The 13,730-nt window shown below is 28.9% G+C and overlaps 2 protein-coding genes across 3 annotated transcripts in view; one reads left to right on the top strand and one right to left on the bottom strand.

Moving 5' to 3' along the window:
- Sol1 overlaps nt 1-2,201 on the top strand; it is a 41,558-nt gene extending 39,357 nt beyond the window's left edge. For both annotated transcript variants that reach the window (XM_075731118.1, XM_075731119.1), the window contains 5 exons: nt 1,100-1,138; nt 1,221-1,286; nt 1,439-1,541; nt 1,639-1,937; nt 2,018-2,201. In XM_075731118.1, the coding sequence (XP_075587233.1) occupies nt 1,100-1,138; nt 1,221-1,286; nt 1,439-1,541; nt 1,639-1,937; nt 2,018-2,178 (668 nt within the window). In that variant the 3' untranslated portion in view covers nt 2,179-2,201. The remainder of the gene's footprint in view (nt 1-1,099; nt 1,139-1,220; nt 1,287-1,438; nt 1,542-1,638; nt 1,938-2,017) is intronic.
- A 515-nt stretch (nt 2,202-2,716) lies between these two features.
- Nucleotides 2,717-12,978, bottom strand: LOC124499205 (uncharacterized). Its single transcript, XM_075731117.1, is given in 9 exon segments — nt 2,717-3,143; nt 3,145-3,594; nt 3,672-3,905; nt 3,907-5,963; nt 6,065-6,164; nt 6,233-6,919; nt 7,574-8,127; nt 12,114-12,160; nt 12,319-12,978. Coding segments are annotated over 7 exon segments (4,239 nt in total). The 5' UTR covers nt 8,039-8,127; nt 12,114-12,160; nt 12,319-12,978; the 3' UTR covers nt 2,717-2,897.
- Nucleotides 12,979-13,730: the final 752 nt, after the last annotated feature.

The following is a 13,730-nucleotide window of genomic DNA, read 5'->3' as shown; positions in this document are numbered from 1 at the left end:
AGAAAAGGGCACTAAACACGATGATAATGATGATGGGTAGGATAAGTTTGTGTATGTGTGTAACGAAAGCAAAAATAACGGGTGAAATTTGAATGAAATGAAAAAAAAACTTTAAAATCCGCATTAGCTTTGAATCAATTTTTTTTATTCATTCTTTTCACTATTTCTAAGGACAATTTATACCACCACCACCACCATCATCATCATCATCATCATCAACGACAGCATCATTGTATGGTGGTATCCGTTTAATTCATTTTTTACTACACTTATTTTTTTTCACGCTTTTAAGAATTTTTTCCGAACAAAATTCTTATGTAATACTGTGTGTGTGTGTTTATATAAATTGATGAGAGGATTTTTTTTCATTCATTCATTCATTTAGTTCGTTCATCATGAATTTAGCTTGTTGTTATTTCACACACAAGTATTCACAAAGTTTTTTCGTTTATTTTAAATTTTATGAAAAAAAAAATTTTTTTCTTTACAAAAGATCCGATCCATAGTTGGTTTATAATAATAATAATAACACAAGTGCAAAATTCATGATATGCTAAAGCCTTTTTATATTGAAAAGAAGGTTGTCGTGTTATTTTATTTTTATTTTTTTTTTCGTTGTATTTTTACTTTGAAATACAGACACTCGAACACACACTAAGTTACATGAGATGTAATTTGCTTGCTTTTTTTTCTGGTTGAACGGATACACGAGATTATGTTTCATTGGATGTAACAGAAAAAAAAGGAAAGGAAAAAAGAAAGTGGTTCATTTTGTCGTCCAGTGGTGTTGTCGGTGTTGTTGTTGATGTTCATTTCTAAGACAAGATAAGCGAATGAATGAAGTGAAAAAAAATTTGAAATTTTTCTCATTCTTTTTCTTTTGTGATCATTTTCATTTGATTGCATTTTTTTCCCACTCATTACCATCAGGACATTCTTTATTTATTTTTTTTTATTCTGAATCAAAATTTCAGTTATTCTAGCGTGAAATAAAAATTTTAACTTTTGCCTACTGCGACTATATTGACTGTGTTTGATTTTAAAATTTGTTTTCTCATTTTTTGCTCATTTTTTTCAACAAACAAACAAACAAACAAAGATTTTGGCATTGAAACTGGACATCAAGATTCTAAATCAGGTAATGATATCATAATGTCCATTATAAATCGATTCAATTATCATTTTGTTTTTTTTTGTTCCTTCAATTTGGATCATAATAGTATGCGGTTTCGTTTACAATTCAACCAAAACAAAACGTGGTCATTTTACATCGCCAAATTATCCTGGTATGTGTACAATGTGAAAATCATTGCCATTCTAATTGATTGTTTATACTTGTTTCGAGAAATTGATAACGGATGTTTATTTCTCGATTTTTTTTCTGATTAAATTAATGGTAAAAGAATAATTTTTTTTCTTTTAAATGTATGTACACTAGGATTGTATCCAAAAGATACCGAATGTCATTATTTTTTCTATGGAAATATAACCGAAAAAGTCTACATACAATTTGTACATTTTGATGTTGAAGGCGTTACACCGTATGTACCATTTGTGCAGGAATTTTTAAATTAAAATCTAATCGTTTTTTTTCGAATGTTTTTTTTTTTTTTTTGGTTATTCCTACCTTGGCCACAGATGTACATTGGAAACGGCAAGTGATTATGTTGAATTCTCAAACGTATATACGGCCGATCGTCGTGTATTTAGACATTGTGGCCTAAAACATCCAAAATCAATCGAATCGGATGGTGATTTTTTTCGTGTTACATTCAAATCTAATGGACGTTTTGATGGTACTGGTTTCAAAGCAAACTACGAATTTCGTTATTCACCATCATCATCATCATCGTCATCATCATCGCCATCATTATCATCATCATCATCATCATCATCAATGGACAACAATCATCAACAACAGAATGAAAATATAAATGGTACAAAATTCTAAATTTATTTTTTTTTATATTAATTCTTTTACACTGAAATTCTGTTTTTTTCTTCTTCTTCTTGATAGAAAATCATCAAAAATCAAAAACGATCAAAACAATGAAAACATTGTCATCATCATCAGAACGACAATCTGTTATCATTATCAATATTGGATCATCATTATTATTTTTATTATTGTTTCATAATATATTTTTATCAATCATTTTGAACGTTATTCTTCATTAAAAACAAAGTCAGATATTGTCCGATTGTCCACAGAGCAAAGCAAAACAAAAAAAAAGAAAATGAAAACAGATTCAATTCAATTTTTTAGTGAAAAAAAGTTGAAATTATAAACTAAATATAAATAAATATATGAATATAAAGATTAGTTGCCTGAAAACAAACAAACAAACATGAAAAAAAACTGACACAAATGTACTGTATACACACCTACACAAACACAATGTCACATCCACACATCACTATTTTTTATTAATTTTTTTTGCCCAATGTCAATCATCATCATATTTATGTGCAAAAAAAAATGGAAAATATTTCATCACTTATAATGCTTATATGTCCATTTACACAGACAGACAAATTGTTGATTATTTATAATACAGAATATATGTAATACCATGTTATATGAATTCAATCATGATCAATGAAATCGATAATAATTGTTCGAATTGTACAAAAAAAAACATTTAGAAATTGTTGAAAAAGCTAAAAAAATAAATTAAATGGAGAGAATAAAATCCAAAATTTGGATTCAATTTAATTTTTTTTTTTTTCATTTATTTATTGAAATTTGTTTCGTTTCGATATTGGTTTATTTGATTGATATATGATCGTCAATCAAGAATTGAAACAAACAAAAAAATCACGAAAATTCATTATAATCAAGAAGGAAAAGCAAAACATAAAAAATTTCAATTTCATAAAAAAAGAGAAAATTAAATTCATGATAAATTCAGATAATCATTGGCTAGCTGATCGGCAGATGATTTTGATTTGATTGATTGATTATTACTATTACTAGTATGTTGTAAAAGCCATCGATGATTCAAAATTTGTTGAGCAGTAATACGTTTTGTTTGTGTAACAACCAACATTGAATGTATCATACATTTAGCTGAAGCGGATATATGTCGCCATTGTGGTCCAATAAGATCAAAATTTCCGGATATTATCTGATCAAACAATTGAACCTTGATCATTTTCTTCATTCGCAAATGGTGGTTGACCTGATAGAAGTATGTATAGTATAACACCGGCAGCCCAAATATCCACAGGAAATGAATAACCAATTTCTAATAAAATTTCCGGTGCAACATATGTAGGCGTACCACAAACGGTGTATAATTTTTCACCTGGTTCAACTTCGACGGCAAGTCCAAAATCCGCCAATTTAATCATACGACGATATTGCCGTTGTTGATTTCGATTATTGATTGTTTCATCATTATTAGGACTATTATTATCATTCAATGGTATTGGCACATAGGAAACTAGCAAATTCTCTAGTTTTATATCACGATGAACAATGTTCATTTGATGTAGATAGTACAAAGCATTCAAAAGATCGCTAATCATTAATGCTGATTCAGCTTCCGTATAACGAGATGCAACAGTAATGGCATCGAAAAGATCGCCGCCCTAAATTAGATGTAATGAAAACAAAAACAGAAAGTTTTTAGTGATAAGATCATTTGATATAAATAATTAATTCAAACCTGAAGTAATTCAAGTACTAAATAACATTGATCAACATAATTGAAATGATCATAAAGTCGAACAATATTCGGATGGTTTACACGACTAAGAATTGCTACTTCAGCATTGGCAGGATCATTTGATTTATCCGTATAATTATTATGACCAGATGATGATGATGAAGACGTTTTTGGTAATGAAAAAACTTGCTGCATAGTATATTTATTGACTACTTTCAATGCAAAACTTTGCCGTTGTTTCACGATGAATACAAGTGTATACGACACCAAATTTACCATCACCAATAGATTTGTCGACAAAATATATTTCATCAACTTCTTTTTTTGGCTGAAATTTTGTTGCAGCCGGTATTGTGGTTAGAACTGGTGCACGACGTTGTTGTTGTGGCTGTTGAGATTGATATCCGGCTGGTATTTTCTTTTTAACTGGCGTGTTTGGCTGTGATCCGGTCGAATTTCGACTTCCAGAACCAATACGATGGCTTGGACTACGATTATGGTTTTGCGAAGCTTGTGGAGAAACATTTACATTCGATGATTTGCTGCCCACTTTCGTATTCTTTGCTGCAGTGACCATTTGATTTCTGGGTAAAACGGCCATTCGATTAGCTGCTCGTTGTTTGATATTAGCTGCTTTTGTAAGATTTATGGAATTTGTTTTGGTATTCGTCGTAGATAGTGATGTTGCCGGTGATTGACCTTTAGATTTAAGTTTTGGATTCGCTGCCTTTGGTTTTGAAATTTTATCATCGTTTTTGCTAATGTTAACAGATCGTTGGCACTGTTGAACAGCTGGAATTACACGTGAAAGACTAGAAAATGAAGATGTTGATGATAGATCAGAATCAGAATCGTTGCTATTTTGTTGTTGAGATTTAGAAAGATTGTTGTTATTAGATTTAACAATCGATTGTCCATCATCAATCGATACTGATTCATCATCATCATCATTATCAGAATAAAAGTTTTGTTGTTCATCATTATTCAATGTGTTGGAATTATTTACATCTATCGATGTGAAAGAAAAATCCTCCGAACAACTTATGGATGATGCACCACCAGGTGTACTGCTGCCATTACTTTGAATAAAAATTCCTTGATTTTGGCTTGTATTGGTCGATGTAGTTGATGTTGACGTTGTCATAGAGGATGATCTATAATCACAATTTGAAATTGATTGATTTGTATTTGGCTTCATTGATTGTTGATTAATATGATTATGATGATGATGTTGATTAGATCCATGATGTTTTTGATTATTATCAACAAAGACTAGACTTGAATTCGAACTAGAATATGAACGACCTGATTGATCATCAATTTTCGTACCATTTGTATTAGAAATTATCATATTTTGATCGCTACCATTTGAACGATTGGAATTTTGATCATATGATGATGATGATATTGAGCCAATATTTTCATTTTCCAATGGCAATTTTCGTTTTTGCTGATATTCATCATCATCATTATAATTATTGTCAGCAATAATAACTGCATAATCATTATCATAATCATCATCGATCGATGTGAGCATTGTTATTGAATTACAATTATAATTTTCTGATTCTTCATCTTGATCATCAAATTTATGTTGATTATGATGATGATGGCCATTAGTTGGTGTACGTTCATTCATATTCAATAGTTCAATATTATTCTCTTTATTATTATCATCATCATCACCATCAGAATCAATCAAATCATTATTATCTAATGATAATGAATGACAAGAATTTGGATGATGATGATTAAAATTTTTCATATCATTTTTACATTTGTTATTGTTATTGTTATTATTATTGTTGTTGTTTCTGTCATCATCATCATTGTGGATGCAAAAATTTCTTGGTAAAGAATATGCTTTAATGTCATTATCATCATCATCATCGTCATCATTATTATTATTATTATTGCAACAATCTGAATTTTTAGATTGTTTTGTATGGCCAATATTATTTCGAGCATTATTATTACGATTACGATTGCTACGAGTTGTTGTATTGAATTTTTTCGATTGAAAACGTCGACGATTATTGTTGATTGAAACATTATTATTATTATTATCATTATTATTATTAATATCATCACAATATCGGACAACTTTACGATTTTTTGTCATTGCAGCCATCTTTGCTGATAATGATAACGGTGGCAGTGGTGGTAATTTTGATTTACCATTATTATTATTATGGATATTGATATTATTCAAATTAAGACTATGATTATTAATGTTTTCATAATATGATGTTAGATAACTAACGCCAACAATTGAACAGATTTCTCGTTGTTCTATATGTATGTATCAATGAAAATAAACAAAAAGAAAAAAAATCGTGAGAAGAGAGTTAATTTCGTTTTTTTTGTCAAAAAAAAAAATGTCAAATATATACCATATTCGTCGAGCAAAAAATCGTTAATATTGCATTTTTCCGCACGGCCATATACCAGATAGACATATTCATCATCATAAAGATCATTCAAACAGGTTATCTACAATAACAACAACAAAAAAAAAACATTTTTATTATTTTAGAAGTAATAAAAATAAAAAAAGAAACCTTTTTCGATGATGAAAGACCATATATACGATGTACGGCACCAACATTCAATTTGACCGATTTCGATATTTCATTTAACAATTGTTCATAATTTTGTGCAATACGATGATTGAACAAAAAACGAAATACACGTCGTGATGGCCGCATTGATGGTACAGCACGACATGATCCACGTAATAAGGCGACCAATTTTGGCCTAAATGCACAATATTGTAATGAATTTGAAGACATTGTTGTTGTTGTCATTGTTGTTGTTGATGTGGATAATGTTTGTGTTGATGATGCTGTCGATGAGGTTGTCATCATTGTTGTATTATTATTATTATTATTATTATTACCGGAAATATTGCCACCACTATCGACACGGCGTTTAGCTAAAGGTGTTCGTGATTGTTGTTGTTGTTTTTGTTGCTGTTGCTGTTGCTGTTGTTGTTGTTGTTGCTTAGCTGCCGTAGTTGTCATCGAATTATTTATTATTAGTAAATTTTTCGGTTCAGGTGATGTTGATTGTCGATCATTTATTGAAAATGAATTATTTCCATCAGCAATTGTAATATAATCTAAACGTATAAAATGTTCATTTGATGAGCAACAATAATTTTCATTATGACGAAATTGTTGAATAGAATTAATTTTCATTCCATCATTACAATTGAATATGATTCGTACACCAGATGGTAAGGTTTTCTATTATTGCCAATCATCATTGTGGTTGTGTCGTCGATCATCGTTTCAAGAATGATGATGATGACCAATGATGGTGTTAGTTGTTCGTGGTCGTAAAAAAAACCGTAAATGAAGAGGCGTCCAATGTGTATTGAAATATACGAAAAAAAAACAGAAACAGAAACAAAAACAAAAACAATGAATAAAATGAATGGTGGGTAGAAATAAACAAGCATTCAATTCAAAAAGTCGGATATAAGAGGGTGGATAAAGAAGGAAACAAATCAGAATAATTGTATGAATGACAAATTAATAAATTACACTGGAAACAAAAACACTATCTAAGAATTGAAGAAAAAAAAATCGACAAATAAGGGAGATGTAATGGTGATGTTCATCATCATTATTGAATTCAATTTTGATTTAGATATGCATTAAAAATTGTAATTATCAATAAAAAAAAGCTGTTCGACCACCTACGCTATCAGGTATATGCTGGCTAAAAAAAAAATACCATAACCATTTAAAGAATGGAAATAATAATAAAATGAATCAAGATTGATAAATGTGAATATATATGTGATACACTAGCACGGTCATCAATATCATTGTGGAATAGAATTAGATTAGAAAAAAAATGTTCCAAGAAAAAAAAACAAAAACAAAAACACTTACCACATTAACCAGTATTCTTGATAATTCACGACATAATGAATCAAGTGTACGTAAACGATCAATATTAATAACATAATAAATGCCAATAAAATGACGATCACCATTTACAAAGAATCGACAACGGAATGCTGACTTGGATCGTTTTTTTACCATAGTTTTTGTTGTCGATGTTGTTGTTGTTGATTTTTTCATTGATAATGCTGGTAATGATGTTACCATTATTGTTGATGATGTTGAAGAGGTATTAGGTGATGATGATGATGGTGGTGGTGGTGGTGGCGTCGATGATCCTTCATTTTGATGATCTGTCATTTCTATACTGTTGAATTGATTTTGATTATGATTATGAAGTGATTGTGGTTGTGATTGTGATGATCGTCTTGTTGTTTTTGTTGTTGTAGTTGTCGATACATTAGTTGTAGTTGCCAATAATGGCCGTTTTACATTCAATATCTGCGGTGACATTGTTATTGTTGTTGTTGTTGTTCATGGGATGGGGGAGTGAAAAAAAAATCACTGCCAAAAAAAATGATTGTTGCTGATTTGTGAACATGCTAAATTGCAAAAAAACAAAACAAAACAAAACAGAAAAAATCAACCATCAACCATTTTTTTGATTTAAAATTTGAAATGCCTTTACACTTGTGTTTAACATTTTTATATATATATGTTCATTGTGTGAAAACAAACAAACACAAAAAAAAATCAAATACAGGTGTACTTTTTTTATGTCCATTTTTTTCCAACTAAAATTTTGAACAAATATATTGAATGACCAAAAATAGTGAGATAGAGAAAGAAGAGGCGAAAAAAAAATTCAATTTTCGACCGATAAATAGTGTCGAATATAATGTGAAAATTCGTGATGATAATCATGTATTTTTGGAATGGACGAGAAGAAAAAAAAATATATAATGAATCGATTTCGGATGAAATGTAATGATAGAGACAATTACACTTTTGCTCACTTACTCACACACTTTGTTGTAATTGTTGTTGTCATCGTAATTTTTTTTTATATATATTGTTTCTCAATGCAGAAAAAAATGAAAGTAAAAGAAAGAAAATAAATAGACTCTAAAGGATTGCATAAAACGTGTATCAACAACAGCAACATGCAAAACAAAAACCGTTTCATGACAACATTGTGATTGTGATTAGATTTGAGAGATTTCTTTTTCTTTCAAATTTTTTGCATAATAAGATTTTGTTTGCCACTGTTTGATGATGATCAATTCACACAACAGTGGTAAGTATTCATTTTTTTTGTTTGTCGCTTTTTTTTCTCTCTCTCTATTTCTCTCCTTCGACTAATATCGAATTCGTGTTCCAATTTATCTTTCGAGTTGACGAGAAAATGTCAAATATATATGTGCAAAAAAAAACATTCGAAATCAAAATAATCAGCAAAAAAAAAGAGAAAAAAAGACGTCCAATTGTTGATGGAAAAATCTATCTGTCTTTCTCATTCTCTCTCTCTCTCACCTGTTCTCACAAATTGAAAAAAAGGATGGTAATTTAATCTCTATGAATGGTTGATGCAATGTATAATTTCAATATAAATTTTTTTCTTTCTTTTCTATTATCAGATTAATTATTAATCAATAATAATTTTCATCAACGACAAAAGAAGAAAAACCAGTTCGAGATGATTAAAACATACACACACACCTACCAAACTTATTGGATCAAAGTTATTGTCTTTTCTATTTGGTGACAACAAAACAACAACAACAACAACAACAACGACAACAACAAAAAATTACCAAATCATAGTCGATTGATTGTCACATCAAGCGAATCGTAGTTAATGAATGCAAAGAAAAATATCCATTCATTCACTCTTCTCTCTCTCTCGCTATCTCGTTATTTCTCGGTACATGTAAAACCAAAACCAAAACTAAAAAAAAAATTCAAAATAGCAAATAGCCAAAAATGTGTATATTTACATCGTTTTAATAATAAATAAATGAATGAATGAAATGAAGGGAAAAAAACTGTTATTATTTCATTTGAATGCAGAAAAATTTAAACACATACTGCCACAAATGGAACCATAAAAAAATTTTCTCAATTCACATTTGTTCACAATCATCAACCATTCAAATTATGTGAATGATTATAAATATATATTTATACCTGGACAAATGATAATGATGATGATGATGATAATATCATTATCATAATGTTAATGGTCCGTTATGTTTAGGTTAGTTTGTTTCACATTCTCATTATATATTTAATATATTGTTGTTGCTCATCATCTGACAACAAAATAGGAAAAAAAATTATTCAACACACGGTACTGATGATGATGATGATGACGATGATGATAAAAATATTTTCAATGATCCAAAATTGTTCAAATATTATTACCATTGATAGATTGGATGTGACACACACACACACACACACACGCACAAATTTATTTACAAGTTTCACCATTAACATTTCGGATGGAATGATTGACCAAAAAATATAAAGAAAACCAAATATTTCAGATAAACATCATGTGAGTTGTATGTAATCATTATCATCATTCGGATAATGATTTTTCATATACTCTGTATTCACATTTTTTATGTATAGATTCATCATCAGCACATAAATGAAGTTTGAAAATATTCGGATTCATCATCATCATCATCGAAAAAAAACGGAAACAAATCACAATTATTGTTGTTTTGGCTTTTTTTTATTGCTTATGATGATGATCAACGAATAATGCTACCAGTTTGTTATTCAGTCTGGTATTGTCTCGTGTGTTGGTGCATACTGTTCTCACTTACTGATTGGGTAGACCAAAAAAAAAAAAATCATCAATGTCAACATAAAAAAAACATTGGAAAAAAAATAAATCTCTTTCATTCATTCATTCATTAGGTTTTAAATCATCAAAACATGGAATAATAATAATAATAATAAAAAAAACTGGATAGAAAGAGAAAGATTGTTTGTCAATGTTTTGATATGTGTTGAATGATATTGTCGTTGCTGATGATGATGATGATGATGATGATCATTATCGTTATCATTATTATCATAGCAAATGCGACAAGGGCGATGTCCTCGAATGAATTTTTTTTTCATTTCATTTCATTTCGTTGCCTCTGTTTTGTTTTGTTTTTTTTTTTTTTTCGCTGTCTACTATCTCTATATTCACTATCACTTTAACAATATATATATAATATTCTGGGTAAACATACTGTATACAGTGTACACACACACACACACACACACACACACACACACACACAATCAAATATATAAATATAGCAGAACAAAAAAACAAAATCAACATTGATATACACGGATATATAAATGTGATGATGATGATGATGATTTCGAATGTTCAAACAATCAACAAGATATATTTTAAAAAAAACTAGAATATAAATGTAATAAATGTATGTATTGTGTATTGATTGATTGATGATAATGATTGAACTTTGAAATTATAGATTGAAAAATACAAAAACAAAAAACAAATGTGTATAAACACGGAAATCAGATAGATCCAGAGTTTTAGTAGTAGTGGTTGTTTAGTGTAATAGGTATTTACACTAAAATAAATAGAATTTAATCAAAATCTTTTTTTCTAGCCAACAAAAACACTCAGTGAATCATCTTGACTATAATCAGTTTGATAATAATAATAATCTTATGATGACAAATTCTTTATGATGGATGGTAAACAAAACAAAAACAAAAATGATTTTTCATCATCAATTTTTTACATTGATCTGATGATTATCAATCAATCAATCAATCAATCGATCAATAAACGTATAAGAAAAACAAAAACAAACATACCAAAAGGATGTCATCGATATATATTGTCGGCTCATTTAAGTGCAGAAAAACAACACAAAACAACAAATACAGAAGAATCATCCATATGGATGATCCATGATTTACAATGTAACAAACATTGAAAATAACTATTAAAAAAAAGAATCAGCAGCAGCAACAGCAACAACAGCAGTATTAATGAAACACAAGAAAAAAACAACAAGAAATTTCAACACTATTGCGTCAAATAGTAGATAGTAGTTAATGGTGAAAATGGGCGCAATTCATTCATTGTAATGATTTATATGTTCCCGATTGGACCATAGTAATGCAGCAATTGAATGTTTTTTTTGTTGTTGTTGTTGTTGTTGAAACAAATGGAACCAGCAGGCAAAAAAAAAATCATACAGACAGACAACATCATACAGAGAAAAAACTATATATATTGTGCATCGAAATGGAGAAGCAAAGTTTTCTTACATGGCAATTGAATGAATGAATGAGAAAAAAAAAGACATTGAAGCATACAATAACAAACTCGAAAACATTTTCTTTTTGAGAAAAATTAAGTATCTCTTTCTTTCTTTCATCATCATCATCATCATCATCATTTCGTATATACTCTAGCTCTGTTTCTATCTTCTATCTTTTTCTGTATATTATTATACATGTATATATATATTTATGTGTGTGAGTCACCCAGCCAGCAAGCAAGCAAGAAAGCTAACCAATATTGAATAACACATACCATACTTTTTAAAGGATAGTGTCATTAGGATGATCCACCACAACTTTCTATCAAAAAAAAAAAAAAAAAACATGAAGGATAAAATAACACAGCATCGCATGATATTTTTTTTTAGGAAAAAAAACTAATAGAATCATTTCGTTTGATGATGATGTGAACTATACTATGTACGTGAAAAGAAAAATGAATTAAAAAAAAAACTTACGGATTCTAATAATTCTTGAATGAAATTGAAATTTTTGCCTTTAAACATATGGTAGCATTTTTATATTTCCAAAATAGGAATTTTCATTATCATTATTGTTGTTGTTGATGATGATGATGATGATGATGATGATGATGATAGTTGTTTGTGGTATTGACGAACATCTTCAAAATTTGGTAGACAAGGTTTTTTTTTCGTTTCATTCATTTTAAATCATCATCATCATCATTATTATCAATTATAATTGTTGCTGACATACGATTGTCGCTATCATCGTCGTCATCATCATCATTGTTGTTGTTGTTGTTTTGGTGATTGAATTAATGAAATACAATTAAATTATATATATATAATATGGTTGAATAAATGATCAGGATCGTCATGGCCATTTATATTTATATATATGATTTGCAGAAAATTGTTGTTGAAAATAATTGTTTTGTTTTGTTGATTCCGTTTCTTTTACAGAATGAAAATGGAAAGATAAAGAGAGAGAGAGAATGAAAAGAAATTCTTGACAAAGCAAAGATAAAATAGAATTGATGAATGACCAAATAAATAAAAACAACAAGCACGAAATGAATGCGAATGAACTCAGGCTTTTGAACAACAAACAAACAAACAAACAACAACAAACGATGATGACAACAACAGTGACAACACAATAACACAGGATAGGCAAAAAATGAGAAACTAAAGATTCTTTATTCTTTATTCAACATTCAAAAACAATATTGCCATCTAGTGTTCAATAATTAAAGTAAAAAATTGTTATGAAATGGCAAATTATTGTATACGACACATGCATGTGTGTGATTCAACAAATATTACATTGTTTATGAATGGATTATGATAGAAATTTTTTTTTTGTAAATATACAATTTTGAAAATACTTGTTGCATTTTTTTTTTTAAATATCAATATTTTGTAAATGTAATAGCTATATCAATCGATAATAATAAAAATTCCAAATTAATATATTCCATACATATATTACGACAATAATGTTGTTATTTACTACTAAGGGGCGCGGTATTTTTTTTTCTGATTAATAATCAAAACGCAAATATACGCAAGCTTCAATGATGATGATGAGTAAAAATCGAGCTTGATTGTTGTCTTGGATATATCATCATACATCCAAGACAACGACAACAACAACAACAACAATATCCTTGACAAGAGATAATATATACCACTCTCTCTCTCTCTCTTTCTGTGTTCCAACAACATATACCATTATCAACAATTATCATCATTTTATACGGTCAAAAAAATATATTTAGGTAGAAGCATTAATATATTGACTATTATAACTGCGCTTGTAAGAATAGAAAAAGTTATAAAGAAAGAAAGTAGAAGTAACAAAACAGGATCATCGAGTCGAATGTTTCTTTTTTTTTGCAAAAAAA

This window comes from Dermatophagoides farinae, chromosome 5 (genome assembly GCF_024713945.1).
Source record: "Dermatophagoides farinae isolate YC_2012a chromosome 5, ASM2471394v1, whole genome shotgun sequence".
NCBI lineage: Eukaryota > Metazoa > Arthropoda > Arachnida > Sarcoptiformes > Pyroglyphidae > Dermatophagoides > Dermatophagoides farinae.
This window is presented reverse-complemented; position numbering and strand designations above follow the sequence as displayed.